Source organism: Cydia fagiglandana, chromosome 3, assembly GCF_963556715.1.
Source record: "Cydia fagiglandana chromosome 3, ilCydFagi1.1, whole genome shotgun sequence".
In the NCBI taxonomy this organism is placed as follows: domain Eukaryota; kingdom Metazoa; phylum Arthropoda; class Insecta; order Lepidoptera; family Tortricidae; genus Cydia; species Cydia fagiglandana.
The window spans coordinates 6,176,176-6,191,454 of NC_085934.1; the positions used below are offsets into that span (position 1 = coordinate 6,176,176).

Consider the following 15,279-nt stretch of genomic DNA (forward strand, 5'->3'; position numbering starts at 1 on the left):
CAGGGAGATGGGGTTGTATACTGTAGGGTGTACTGACTGTGCGCGGCGCGGCGCTTGGCCGTCTTCTTGTTGGGCCCGAGGCCGGTGGCTTGGTGCGGCGGCGCGTCGCACTGCACGAGGAACTCCCTGCGGCGCGCGGCGCCGCGCTCCTCCAGCACGCGGTACTGCGGGCTGCGCGAGCAGGGAGATGGGGTTGTATACTGTAGGGTGTACTGACTGTGCGCGGCGCGGCGCTTGGCCGTCTTCTTGTTGGGCCCGAGGCCGGTGGCTTGGTGCGGCGGCGCGTCGCACTGCACGAGGAACTCCCTGCGGCGCGCGGCGCCGCGCTCCTCCAGCACGCGGTACTGCGGGCTGCGCGAGCAGGGAGATGGGGTTGTATACTGTAGGGTGTACTGACTGTGCGCGGCGCGGCGCTTGGCCGTCTTCTTGTTGGGCCCGAGGCCGGTGGCTTGGTGCGGCGGCGCGTCGCACTGCACGAGGAACTCCCTGCGGCGCGCGGCGCCGCGCTCCTCCAGCACGCGGTACTGCGGGCTGCGCGAGCAGGGAGATGGGGTTGTATACTGTAGGGTGTACTGACTGTGCGCGGCGCGGCGCTTGGCCGTCTTCTTGTTGGGCCCGAGGCCGGTGGCTTGGTGCGGCGGCGCGTCGCACTGCACGAGGAACTCCCTGCGGCGCGCGGCGCCGCGCTCCTCCAGCACGCGGTACTGCGGGCTGCGCGAGCAGGGAGATGGGGTTGTATACTGTAGGGTGTACTGACTGTGCGCGGCGCGGCGCTTGGCCGTCTTCTTGTTGGGCCCGAGGCCGGTGGCTTGGTGCGGCGGCGCGTCGCACTGCACGAGGAACTCCCTGCGGCGCGCGGCGCCGCGCTCCTCCAGCACGCGGTACTGCGGGCTGCGCGAGCAGGGAGATGGGGTTGTATACTGTAGGGTGTACTGACTGTGCGCGGCGCGGCGCTTGGCCGTCTTCTTGTTGGGCCCGAGGCCGGTGGCTTGGTGCGGCGGCGCGTCGCACTGCACGAGGAACTCCCTGCGGCGCGCGGCGCCGCGCTCCTCCAGCACGCGGTACTGCGGGCTGCGCGAGCAGGGAGATGGGGTTGTATACTGTAGGGTGTACTGACTGTGCGCGGCGCGGCGCTTGGCCGTCTTCTTGTTGGGCCCGAGGCCGGTGGCTTGGTGCGGCGGCGCGTCGCACTGCACGAGGAACTCCCTGCGGCGCGCGGCGCCGCGCTCCTCCAGCACGCGGTACTGCGGGCTGCGCGAGCAGGGAGATGGGGTTGTATACTGTAGGGTGTACTGACTGTGCGCGGCGCGGCGCTTGGCCGTCTTCTTGTTGGGCCCGAGGCCGGTGGCTTGGTGCGGCGGCGCGTCGCACTGCACGAGGAACTCCCTGCGGCGCGCGGCGCCGCGCTCCTCCAGCACGCGGTACTGCGGGCTGCGCGAGCAGGGAGATGGGGTTGTATACTGTAGGGTGTACTGACTGTGCGCGGCGCGGCGCTTGGCCGTCTTCTTGTTGGGCCCGAGGCCGGTGGCTTGGTGCGGCGGCGCGTCGCACTGCACGAGGAACTCCCTGCGGCGCGCGGCGCCGCGCTCCTCCAGCACGCGGTACTGCGGGCTGCGCGAGCAGGGAGATGGGGTTGTATACTGTAGGGTGTACTGACTGTGCGCGGCGCGGCGCTTGGCCGTCTTCTTGTTGGGCCCGAGGCCGGTGGCTTGGTGCGGCGGCGCGTCGCACTGCACGAGGAACTCCCTGCGGCGCGCGGCGCCGCGCTCCTCCAGCACGCGGTACTGCGGGCTGCGCGCGCGCGCCGCGTGCCGCGCCTGCGCCAGCAGCGAGATGGGGTTGTCTGCGCCGCCGCCTGCACCGCCACCTGCCTCCGCCGCCAGCCCGCTGCCCTCCTAAATAACACATCGATCGTACAATAATCATTACGCCCCGGACCCGGACTGAACGACGGCGAACGGCAGGCCGACGAGCGGCCGATTGATTTTTACGTCGAGCTCGATCAATGTAAGACCGGCCGCTCGCGCCTCGCCGACTGTTGGCATCCAGCTCGCGACCTAATAAGAATCTACAGCGTAAAACTTTCCTTAGCAAATTGCCACGCAAAATGACTTGGTCTATCTAGATATATTTGTTCAAATACTTCATAGCATAACTGCTACATATGGAGACGTCATATATATTATCTATTGTAATTTCTGGATATATATAGCGCTGTTGGTTTTCCATGTACTAAAATAAAATAAAATAAATAAAATGTACATTTCCCACGCCATGCGTCGTCATTGCTTGCGTTTTCCCACACGCCTCACCCTTCGCACATATCCAATAGTACACTTAGCAATAAAAAATAGTAAAGTAACGAATAATAATGTGTAAAGTACTGAGTGATAATAGTAATGAATGTGTGCTCAATTATTTTTCAAGGAAAATATATGAGTAATATATTTTTTTAGTTAAACAGAGAAAAGTTAATTCATTTGGGCCTATATTAACTACCCTCAGAATATATGATTGTATTAAAAATACACACTATATTTTTATTTTATTAATATTTGTATTAAGTGTTTCCAATTTATGGCGATCAGCGTTAGCGTCGAGCGTGTAAACTCGAAGCGTGCGTTTCGCTGCGAAACAGTCAGTGTGGAATAAAGAGAATAGTACCTTGATCAGGTTCCTCGGCTTCTTCTTGGCGGGCGGCGGGCGGCGGCGCTCCTGCGCGCGCGCGCGCAGCAGCTGCGGCGGCCAGCGGCGCCGCATCTCCTCCAGCATGCGCTCGGCCGCGCGCCGCTTCGACACCTTCTTGCCGTTGCCCTCGCCCTCCGTCTCCATCTCGCCCACCGTGCACACTGTGATGAATACCTGGAAAACGGCTAAATGTCACTCCGCTGCCCTATATCAAACCGTTTTACGGTTAGGTACAACGAAACCCGCATAACATTTGAAGTATTTGAACTAATCAACAAACTAAAATGATGCGAAACTGCACAGATGTAAACGTAATAAAAGGCGAATTTCTCTTACTGTGTGTATTATAAAGTTGTTTGTTTTTGTATAATAAAATGACAGTGATTGCCCCATCACAACCTAATCTATTAGATTTTATACTGAATTGACCAATTGATAAACTGACCAATCTGACAATTGACCAATCCTACTGTTATTTCAGTATAAGGGGATTGGATGCAAAACAGATCTAATAGCATAAGTAGCGTTCTTGCGCGCGACTTCATTCATCTGACGTGATTTCAAATATACGAGTAGATTCGCGCGCGAGAACGCAACTTAAGCTAGACGATTAGAGCATAAACAATTAAGATTATAGCCAAGTAATGCCACAATCAAATGACAAGTATAACAATTCAATTATTATTACATTAAATTCCGTACATATACCCAATTTTTTTTTGTATATACATTATAAATAGCACCTACCCTCATATGTGGTGGGCCTCGTTCAGACTTCACTGTGAACTGAACTGTGAGATTTCTTTTCAGGGCTAGCTCATGTACTAACGACACCGGCGACTTTACTTCAGAATTCATGATATCTGATGCTGCGTCACCTGAAAACGATGAAAACATTAAATAAATAGCTTGGCAAGTTGTTTCCGTCAGTAGAAAAAGGCCGCAAATATAAGGAATGCAGGTGCGAAGGATTGTTCTCCCATAGAAAATATGAAGTTTGCTCCTTTTTCTGCTGAAAAAGTGGGTTCGCCAGAGTATAAGTAAAAAATGCTATGTGCCGTCACCGGAGTGGCGTATAGTTGGGAGATTTCAGAAAAAATGGTACCTACAAAGGTACCTACCTACCTTTTACTTTTTTTTCCAAAAACCATCAACTTTTGGGTTATTTAGACTCAGAATCACGAGTATTCTTGAATGAGACAAAGAAAAAAAATGTCCCCAGTTTTTCATACAAAGTTTGGGTGTCAGTTTTGTAACGCTCCATACAAAATGTATGTGAAAATGCGTTACAAAACAGTCATTTTTTTTTCTTTTTAAGTCGTTAGTTCTCGTGATTCTTGAGTAAATAACCCAACAAAAATTGATGGATTTTCAAGTGGTGGTTTCAAGTGAAAATGCCGAGTTACCGTTGGTCTGTGCAGGCGCCTGCGCAGGCGGGTTGGGCGCGTCGGGCGGCGGGCGCAGGTCGTGCAGCGCGCGCGCCGCCGCGTCGTGCCGCGCGCCCTGCGGCGTCGAGCCCTCGCCCAGCCACGCCCTGACCACACATCACACAACGGTTACACATTTTATCTACACACATATCATAAACTGTCTATGATGCCTTCAAAATTCGTAAATAATGGCCCACATTACGATAAACTGTTTTGTTACAGCAAATTTCTTATCTGTGAAAATGTGGTAATAGCTTCATTACTATATCAAAATCGATTTGGTAATGCATTTCAAATTTCGAACAAATCTGAAAAAAAAAGCTATTTGATTTGACCCCTATTCTAATGTCAGTTGAGATGACGTTTTATTCGAAATCAAATGACAATTGCATACAATATTGACAAATCTCGCATGTAAGTTGGTATCGGTCGATATGGTAATCCACCCCGACTCTAGTTTGTCTCTGAATTAAAAAAAAACTACGGATGCGTGACGTGCGTGAAAAAAGTTTTCATTTGCCGCCATTTGACGTACAGTTTATCTTTTAATTAGATTATAAGTAAAAAATAATTAGTTTTGTTGTTTTTAAAGGAACTATAACAAATGTTTCGTGTAAAATGTGCGATAAAGATATTTCGGAGACGCCATCTCATATCCGCGAGTTCCGCCAGAGAGCAAAGTCGGCTGTAATATGAAGTTAGTGAATATATCATAGAAAGTTTATAATATGTGTGTAGATAAAGCAGTGTATGTAACTGTACATAATTAGGCATTAAGGCGGTCGTCACACTGCTCCGCATCTCGCAACGGCGTCCGTTGATGCGTTTTTTAACTTTGTATGTAGAATCTTGATTTTGTATAGAAAAAACGCATGGTACGACACACTGGCTCCGCGTCAACGCGCGGAGCAGCGAGACGCACGACGACTCGCGCGCTCGGACGGAGACGCGGTGCGTGCCGCAGGGTATGTCACACCAAGCTCCGCAGTGCCGTACGAATTTTAGTGCAAGAAGGACGTAGGTGCAATGGATATCGAGTACATCGACGTCGATAAGTTTATTTTTGAAATTGAAAGTCGTCCAGCAATTTGGAATATTAAATGCGACGAATATTTTACTTAGCAAATAATCAAATGACGAGGTTGACATACGGGTGCAATTATATTTTTTTTCTTCGTGTTGCCTCAAATCTTGGTAATCTCTAGCAAAAGACCCATTTATAGGTCTGGTTTGTAAATAGGGATGTACCCATGCAGTATCTTCTGCGTTTTATCACTCGATTGTACAAAAACAAACTGAAAGTATCACCGCAGCGTCCTGAATAAGTCCGTTTCCATTTTATCGACAAATAGGAACTGTTTTCACCTTAACGTCCGAATGTGAAATGAACTCGAGGCGGAAGCATTGAAGTATAATGTACTACGTACGTTAGTAATAATAGCTCAATGGACGGAAGTAACGCGGGACGTCGCGCATCGCAGCTCCGGACGGAGATGCGGAGAAAACTCGGACGTTGGTGCGTTGTCCCCGCATGCGAGTCCGTTGCTCCGCGTCTCGCAACGAGACACGGTGGCAGTGTGACAACCGCCTAAAACACTCGTGTGATACTATTATGAAACTCATTTCATTCGTTTCATAAACCCACACTCGTATTTTAATGCCTTTCATTATGTAGCAGTCACATAAACTACTATAACCTGAACATACTCGTATAATATAGAAACCATACTGGCAAGGAAATTTCCGCGCAAATCAACTTGGTCTACGGAGTCTATCAGGCGTGTCTTCCGAGGATTGAGCTGCTTCGCGCGACAATTTTTTGCAAATCCAATATTTCTACTCACGGATCCACTTCAGTTTAAGACTGCGTCGACCAAATTCAGCGAAAAAGGCAGTCACCGTTTAGTCGCTAGCGTTCACATCTCTTGATAAAAGAAAAATGAATGTCATTATTATCCCAAAGAGTGTGTTTACAACGAATCACCATTGAAAATCTGAAATCTTTTACAATGTACTAAAAATACACTTATTATGCATAGTTGTACCTAAAATAAGATGAACGAGTGTCAGCGTTTCGTAAAATTTGTATAAAAAAATCGATGCTCAAGCTATAAAATCGAGTGATTTTGAAAGCCAGATAACTGGACTACAACGAATCAGCCTTTTCCTATTTTCCTCTAAAAGGCAACAGAGAAATTCAATCGTAAATGTAAACTTTCGTAAAATTTCCATACATCCGCCATATCTGTCAAAATTATCTTTTGATTCAGATGCCCGCTGGGGCTCGTGCGGAACGGTCGTGTACCTGGTCGTCCCATTTTGACATTTCGTTTTGGCATATATATTGACAGAAATTCATGTCCATATACGAATGATGTTACCAGTGAAAAACTGTGTTCAAAATAAATAGGGTAAATAAATAATGTCACACGAAGATCTAGCTAGAGCCATCAAAGCTGTGATTTATTTTTATTCACAAGTCATAATACGTAAAAAATATAACAAATTATTTAAAATATATACGAACACAACCAAATCAGTGTAATTAGTTTCTTCATAATTCATTTAATATGAAAAAAGTTGGAAGACTTGTTTTTTCTTATTGGAATAAATTTTCATTGTGCTGGCATTCATATTACGTCATTTTAAAAACATATATGACATAATGTCAATATACTAGATAAACAATTTATCAACAAAATTCTTCATATTTTAACGTAAACAATTTTAATTATTAAAAATTTATTTGTGAAAACGAAGCAATGTTGTTCACATAATTTCAGCAATAAAATTCTTAGTTTCAGTTTTGTTGCTATTCTAAAGAGCTATCACGTGCTTTGAAAGTTAATTCAATGATATATTATCAAGAAATTGAAATCAAGAGTCGACCTGCAGTCTTAGCGAGTTTTAGTGGCTTTATTATCAGTTGAAAGAACGATATTTAAAGCCAATACCATCGCAGTGGTCTGGTTTACGAGTATGTTGGTTTGATGTGATGATTCTTATATAAATGTATTTATCAAATAACAACGTGCTTTAATTTTATTGATATTCGGTGAAAAACGATAACTCAGAAACGAAATAGAACTATCAGAAATGCCTTTGGTTTTCTTTCAGTGAACCGAGGTCTTAGTCTTATCAGCGTGGCTTTGGCGGATCGACGTGTAGATGGCCGGCTGGCAGAGCTTCATGGCGAGTTACCTGTCTCCCACGGTGACCCGCACGCGGTAGACGAGGCCGGGGCTGAGCATGCGCTGGTACACGTTGGGCACAAAGGGCGGCACGCGGTACGCGGGCGGCCGGCTGCGCGCGCGCACCGGCGCCGCCACCGCCGGGATCGACGTGTAGATGGCAGGCTGGCAGAGCTTCATGGCGAGAGCGTTTAGCTCCACTGTCGGCATTACTGCACCTGCTTATGCAACGAGTCAGATTAGATACGATACATATGTTAATAAAGCGCTGGTGGCCTAGCGGTGAGAGCATGCGACTTTCAATCCGGAGATCGCGGGTTCAAACCCCGGCTTGTACCAATGAGTTTTTCGGAACGTAGGTACGAAATATCATTTGACCCATTTTACCCGTTACTTTTCGGTGAAGGAAAACATCTTGGGGAAACCGGACTAATCCCAATAAAGCCTAGTTTCCCCTCTGGATTGGGAGGTCAGATGGCAATCGCTTTCGTAAAAACTAGTGCCTACGTCAAATCATAGGATTAGATTATGTTAAGAAAGTTCGTCATGTAGTAATAGAATAGAAGAGATAAGAAAGTGTAATAAACATAAAATTTTGAAAAAACAAGTCGAGATTACTAGCAGCTCTGGATCCTTATTTTCAAATTTCAAATTCAAATTCAATTTCAAGTGAGAGGCAATGACATTGGACAGATGGAATACCACCCTTAATAATGTAAATATATTCCCACAAGCCCTCGTTGTGTTGATTCCGAACCAATGGACGTACATTAAGCAGTGATAAACAGAGGCTGAGCCCCTAACAAAGAAATAGAAGATATTGTGTACGCACCCGAGTGTCGGTGGTGCGGCATGGGCGCGTGCGCGGGCGGCGCGCGCGGCGGCGGCGGCGGGAAGTGCGTGGCCGACAGCGCCGCGCTGGCCGCTGAATGTTGTGCTCGTTTTATCGAAGAACCCTGAACACAAAAGCGACGCTCAATTTACAAACACCTTAAAAATGCGTCAATATTTCATATCTGACGGAAAAGACGCTCGCGAACCATTTCCGACTCGCTAAGGCATTGCACGCACACTGCGCACGCATCGTACTATGATATTCTCGCGAACAGTTGAGTCCACATGCGGTTGCAACCGCGGCAGCGCCGCGAGGCAAGCCTCAACTTCGATTTGGGTTGCACGTGGTCGTAAACACTAAGGGCCACTTGCACCATTCACTAACCGGGGTTAACAGGTTAAACCTGGAGTTACCACGGTTACCAGCACAATTTGACACTGGGTTAGTGAGTTGGTGAATGTAGCGCTAAACCGCATCTTTATTTATTTATTTATATAGCCCTTTATTCTGAACATGATTGTTGGTTTTTAGTAGCAAGTTTTTAGTTTTGAATGTTTATATGAAGTCTCTTGGTTCAGTAACCGCATCTTACAGTATGAAATTACGGCGCTGCGATTACAACCGCAAGTGCATAGTTGGCCGCACCGTTCGCGAAAAATGACTCGCAACTAAACTAATGTCATTCGGTAATACCAATTCATTATTACCCTCGAGCTCAAAGGATACGAGCTATACAAATAAAGGACTATAGAAATGACATGTGGATAATTAACCACATGTGAAGTAATCGCAGCTAACGGAACTTACCTCAGCTGTGTATTCTTCAGTATCACCCAGTCGGAGTGTTACTGTGAATACTTTTTTGTGAGCCGGTCCCGTTTCTGATGTGAGGCGGTATTGGTGCTTAATCTGAAACAATTCAATTCATAAGTTTTAAAACATTTAAAGGGTAATAATATACTAACATGCTTTTTAGAGTTCCGTACCCAAGGCGTAAAAACGGGACGATATTACTAAAACTCTGCTGTCCGTCCGTCTGTCTGTCACCAGGCTGTACCTCAAGAACCGTGATAGCTAGACACAGACAGTTGAAATCTTCACAGATGATGTATTTCTGATCAACGTCAGCCGGCGCGCCCCGGCGCTTTGCTATGAAACTTTTCATACATAAAAAATTTGCGAACTCTTTAACGATACGGCAACCGACCCTAACCGCTCGACCCATGCATGTTGCTTCACGAACGATTAGGCGAGTCATATACGGACCGGAGTTTTGACTTTTCTATGTTGAGGTTATGTCATACCTTGTTGTACCTGGCCAGCTCGTTGACCAGGCACATGGGGGTCTTCTCTTTACTGTTGGCCGCGGCGGGCGGCGGGCGCGCCTCGTCGCCCGCCGCCCGCGCCTCCTCCGCCAGCTTCGCGCCCTCCTCCGCCGCCTCCGCCGTCGGCGCCGGCGACGCCGTCACGGCTGGTGTCGCTGCTAGAGGACACGACCAGGGATTACTATTAGAGATGCCACGAATTTTAATAACAACACTTCCGTGAGACACAGATATATTAAATATCTTAGAGCGTTTTTCGACTTATAATACGTGAGTGACCCGTTCTTAAGATATTTAAGATGCCACGAATATTCGGCAACTACTCGGTGTTCAGCCTATTCGGCCACTTTGCCGAATATTCGGTATTCGGCCGAATGTAGCCTACTATTCGGCCGAATGTAGCCTACTATTCGGCCGAATACCTGTTACACAATAAAAATAACCAAAATTTTGGAAAATGTTCACTTGTAATTAACAAAATTTGAAAATTGTTAGGAATACGAGACTTTTTTTTGAGCATTTGTTGATCACATGTCTGATTTCATGACTCTAACTATATATGATTCGTTTTTTTTAGCATTAGAAAGAACTTGCAAGAAGGTAAGCGATCTTGACATGTCTTTTAATTGAAAAACGCTTTTTAAAAATGAAAAACTATTACTTATGAAAGCAGAAGACTATAAATGATCGTATTAGATTAATAATTGTTACATATTTGCCCTGACTTATTTTTAAAACGTGTTTTTCAATTAAAAGACACATCAAGATTGTTTACCTTTTTTCTAATGCTAAAAGAAACTAACTATAGTACATTAATTAATTCAGTTCAACAAAAAATATATCTTAGCAAACGTTGTGCTTTGTTGGCGAACAGTTTTCATAATAATGTGTTCGCATGTCATGCCGAATATTCGGTGCTTCGGCCGAGAGAGGGGCCGAATATTCGGTATTCGGCCCAAGCCACTATCGGGGGCATCTCTAATTACTATCATTCTTTAGGCCGCGGCTCGAACACGACTGTCGAGGCGGCGAGCGGCTAACTAGAAATAACGGGCCGATTGCACTGACCACAGTTGACGGACTCACTAACCTCACTCAGCAGTGAATTATGAGACTTCCCATACAATAAAATTTACGGTTCGGGGCAACCGACCCTTAGGGCCACTTGCTCCTTTCACTAACCCGGGGTTAACCGGTTAAACCTGGAGTTACCATGGTTACCAGTACAATTTGACACTGTGTTAACAGTTTAACAGGTTAACCCCAGGCTAGTGGGATGGTGGCGCTTAGTGTAAGGCCCGAGTGGACACTCGAGTTGAGCGCGCAGCGGGGCGGGGCGTGCGGCGTGCATGTTAAACAAATGCAAACATATAGGAGCAGCCTTAGTGCACTCCTCAAAATCACTTGTGAGCCCGACGCCACGCTGCACGCCCCGCCGAACGCTCCGCTTCGAACGTCCACTCAGGCCTTACACAGTCTAGTGTTGTGACACAGTGACTCACCGGGGACGGGGAGCGGCGCGGGCGGCTGCAGCGGCGGGTGCGCGTAGGCCGGCACGACGCCCGCCGGCCCGTAGCCCACGCCGTACCCGCGGCGCATCTGCTTCATTGGTTGCTGTAACAATCAATACTGTCTGTGATTTACTTGATCCACTGAAATCTGCGGTATTTCCAGACCGATACGACCTTCAAGAAAAGAGCGTACTCCATCTTAAATGCCGACAACGCGCTTGCAACCCTTCTGGTGTTGCGGGTGTCCATGGGCGGCGGTAATCGCTTACCACCAGGTGATCCGTCTGCTCGTTTGCCTCATATTTCATAAAAAAAAATCTGTGTGCCGCAACTCGCCCCACAACCACCGAAGAGGGGCGGGCCGTATCCTACCTCGCACTCCATTACTATTACGACTGCAGTGTTTGTTTTCTCACAAGCGAGCCGTCAGGCGAATTTTAGGGTAAATTAAATATCCATATCATACCCATCTGCTGCGGCCAGACGATGCTCATCGCACTGTTCCTCGCGTTGCCACGACGTTGCCCGCTCCGGCCACACACTGCCCTACTGGCGCGATTAATCGCGACGCTCCTTGCCTTACTTGCTCCTTTGATTCGCGCCAAAAAACTGATAAAATAACATGGTGGGCATGACGAGTAGCGCGGCCACACTACGTCTCTGTCAACTTCCCAAGCCACTCGTCGAGTATGTGGGTAATACATGTTCAAAATAATTGTTATCTAGTCTAGTCTCATCGTCGTCATTAAACTATTTTGTAAAAAGACGTAGGGGTTTGATTTTACCACAGTTCATTTTATAATAAAGTAATAAGATCTATCCGTCTAATGTTGGCCACCCATTTCTCCTATAAATTCTGCTACATTGCCATATAATGTGATATTACCCTACTTTAGGGTCGTATTCGACCTGTCCAATTTATTGTCCAATGTGTACATATTTGCATCTCACATTTTGCTTAGTGAAAGAGGGAGACGCAACGCACATTGGATCAAGAAATTGGACAGGTGGAATACCACCCTTAGTTACTGAATACCTTCTCACGATTAAGCCACATTCCCTTCCAATATAGTTGCTAATGCGCCGTAAAACATGTCGCAATAAAATTAATATCAGTGACATTGGACACTTTTGAGGGGAGCAAATGTTCGCTTATCCATTCATAAAGGTCATTCACCCGAGATTCACAATATCTATACCTAAGTACATGCCAAGTTAGACTTGTTCGTAGAATGAGTTACGGAGAATTTGGGATACTACCGATAATCGTAAATAATTAAACTTTGGGAGGAATATTAGCATGTTAAATAGATTTCACATGGGAATGGGACCAACTACTGCATCGAAATATGTACCTAATATAAAATTCGAGAAATGATAAAAACAGCTTACGAATTGTCAGGAGCTGTTGTTGTTAAATACTGTTGTTTGAATCATGAATCATTAATGGCGCGAGATTAAAAAAATTCCTCTAATTTTAATAAAACTTTAAGCTTTTGCATTCCCACCTATTTTTATCATCTAACTTTTTTAAACTTTTCCTTTGTTTGGTAGCACATTTTCTATCTATTTAACTAGAATTTTACAAATTTTAACATGAACATGTCGATACCCCTTCCCCTTCTCGAAAACAACATCTTGAAGTAATTTGAACGTCAATTTTTTGTGAGTTATAGCACAATAAGGACTGTATCGTTTATTATAAATACAACTTTACTTAGCCGTTTTTTCTGGTATTATGTTTTTATTAAAAAATTACACATATAGTTTAATTAGTGCTTTAATAATAAGTAACATTTCGTCCTGGGAGATCACGTAAAGCATATGGTTTGGACAATATTTACCCAATCCTCCCGAGTAACTACAACGATTTCGGACAAATACTACAAGAAAATTTACGGTTTGCGAACAAGATAAGTATTACACAAAAAAAATCGTACTATGTAAACAGCAATTACATATGATTCGTAAAGCGAAACATCTGGGCATAGTCTAATCATTTCTTTTAGTTGGAAAAAAAGTTTTGGATCTGTGCTTGGTGGCCTTTTTGAAAATATGGCATGTTACTTACGGCAACCCCGACTTTGGTATACAATATAACCATCATGGAGCGTTTCTATCGACCTGTTCTAGCCATGGTTCAACGCCATGAATGTCCGTTAGGCTTTGGATTTCGGTAGATTCTTTTAGCTGTTTCCGTCATTTCCCTGGCGTCAGAAATTGACGGGAATCCAAAATGTTGCATAAAAAGTCGTTTTCATGTAAAGATAAAATACACCACATTTATTCTGTGGATGTTCAATTGAGCAATCATGAAAAGGACACTTAGATGGCATATTTTGGCAGCATATTAACCTTTTGTTTCTTTAAATCGTACTAAGGAATCGGTGAAATAGTCTCAAATTAAGCTCGATAGGCTTGTCCGAATTACATTTGCTAGAAGGTATTAAAATCATCATAAAGTCCCTAAAATAAAATAAATGTAAAACATTCTTATATCAGATATGTCTTAAAAATACCCCCAGATTATACCTTAAGAACATAGTAATACAAAATAATACACACGTCAACAGTTAGACCAGGTTTTATCTGTATTTATAATAAACGATACAGTCCTTACGAGAACATGCGTTTTTTATGCGTTATAACACATACTGGTCAATAACTATAATAAGTTCCATAGTTATAAAGCACCCTTCTCACGTACTCTCACGGGTCCCTTTGTCTCTGGCCGGGAGACAGCAGGCGAGTATAAACTTGATCACGCGAACAGCGGGACCGTTTTGTCTCTTAAAAGGGTACAGTCGCCATCAGATATATCGGAGCGGCCAAGGTGCTCATTAATATCTGAGCACGCCTCTATTGTCAAGGCGTTAGAGTGCGTGTTCAGATATTGTGCACACTTTGTACGCTCCGATATATCTGATGGCGACTGTACGTAAAGATCGGCTGTCGTTGATTGCCGATTTGATATGTTAGTCATGACCCTGAAGATTACCTGTTTGCGTGCATTCGAGTATAAAAAGCATAACCACAAAACAATTGGGTGCCGTCTAACAAACACAAACGTAAATTATACCTATCTAAGCACGCGGCAATAAACCGGTCTAAGGATTTACAAAACAAGCAATATCGGATACCTTCATGGAATAAATATATATTTTGCAGGCACCCATAAAACGAAATAATATGTACTCTACCTCATAATGTCAATTGTGGGTTAATATATGAGACGGCCACAGTCACAGTATTCCGTTAATTTGCTCTTCCTTTCAGGTATGTACCTAATAAGGATCAAATTGTTCGAGGTTTCCACCTTAGTCGCGAAATTTTACAACTTTGAATATTTGTTAGATGATATTCTTGTAAAATGTAAGTATATCTGTGTTCTACTGTGTCAAGTTATACTTAATATTAGTATAAATTAAATAAAAACAAGGCTCAGTTCTACAAGCTTCCTTATACTCGATAATCTTGCAAGTACCTCATGTTTTCATGACCTACCTCAATGGGGTTAGCAACTATCAAAGGTATGTACTTAAAGATGGCGCCATCATAAGTTTTACCTGTCTCACGTTTGGTGCTTTTATGAAGTGGTTATGTATTCATCCATTTTCTCGCTCGCACTCGTGCCACTTCCACCTTTGTTTCGTTTTTATGATTGCGGGATACAGGTAACTTTGACTCAAGTGTAAAAAAGTAATGTTGCCAGGCTTACCGGCGGCATAGAGTGGTGCTGCTGCGGATGGTGCGGCATAGCTCGGATGGGGTGCGGGGGGCGCTGCGCGGGCGCGTGGTGCGGGGGCACCATGGCGCCCATGCCCAGCTGCCCGTGCCCGCCCATGCCGCCGCCCGACGGGCCCAGCGGCACCCTGCAACCACACCTACAGTCACATGCTGCCCTGGTACCACTGAGGAAGCCTTGCTCTCCAGTTGTACTCGTATAATAAAGGGGTGCCCTGCCGTTGTACCTAATACTATGTACTATTTTCACGATCATACGAAACTGATGTTTGAGAGTGAATTATGATCGCATGTCTATCGAATCATGAGTCTCGCATGATCGACTGTGTCGTAATGACTGCTAGGAGGAATCATAAGCAGAGTACACCCGAATAATGAAGTGAAATGCGTAGCGTACGGCGACAACAGAAGACCAAGACCTCCATATACAAACGTGCTAAGATTCTACTAAATGTGCGAGACGATTGTATAAGGTCCACCAGCGTGTATACACGTCTTTGGGGCGTCGCGTTCACGTGGTTGATGTAGTGTAATTTCACAGCATTGAAATTGATC

At 45.5% G+C, this 15,279-nt stretch overlaps 1 protein-coding gene across 1 annotated transcript in view; it reads right to left on the minus strand.

The window, feature by feature from the left end:
• Positions 1 to 15,279, minus strand: part of LOC134679921 (double-stranded RNA-binding protein Staufen homolog 2) — a 30,755-nt gene that overhangs the window by 5,192 nt on the left and 10,284 nt on the right. Inside the window, exons 3-12 of the mRNA XM_063538867.1 lie at positions 14,699 to 14,852; positions 10,972 to 11,083; positions 9,449 to 9,627; positions 8,952 to 9,053; positions 8,142 to 8,265; positions 7,320 to 7,527; positions 4,095 to 4,222; positions 3,436 to 3,566; positions 2,665 to 2,862; positions 1,658 to 1,895 (exon numbers count right to left, since the gene is read on the minus strand). Of these exons, the coding sequence (XP_063394937.1) occupies positions 1,658 to 1,895; positions 2,665 to 2,862; positions 3,436 to 3,566; positions 4,095 to 4,222; positions 7,320 to 7,527; positions 8,142 to 8,265; positions 8,952 to 9,053; positions 9,449 to 9,627; positions 10,972 to 11,083; positions 14,699 to 14,852 (1,574 nt within the window). The remainder of the gene's footprint in view (positions 1 to 1,657; positions 1,896 to 2,664; positions 2,863 to 3,435; positions 3,567 to 4,094; positions 4,223 to 7,319; positions 7,528 to 8,141; positions 8,266 to 8,951; positions 9,054 to 9,448; positions 9,628 to 10,971; positions 11,084 to 14,698; positions 14,853 to 15,279) is intronic.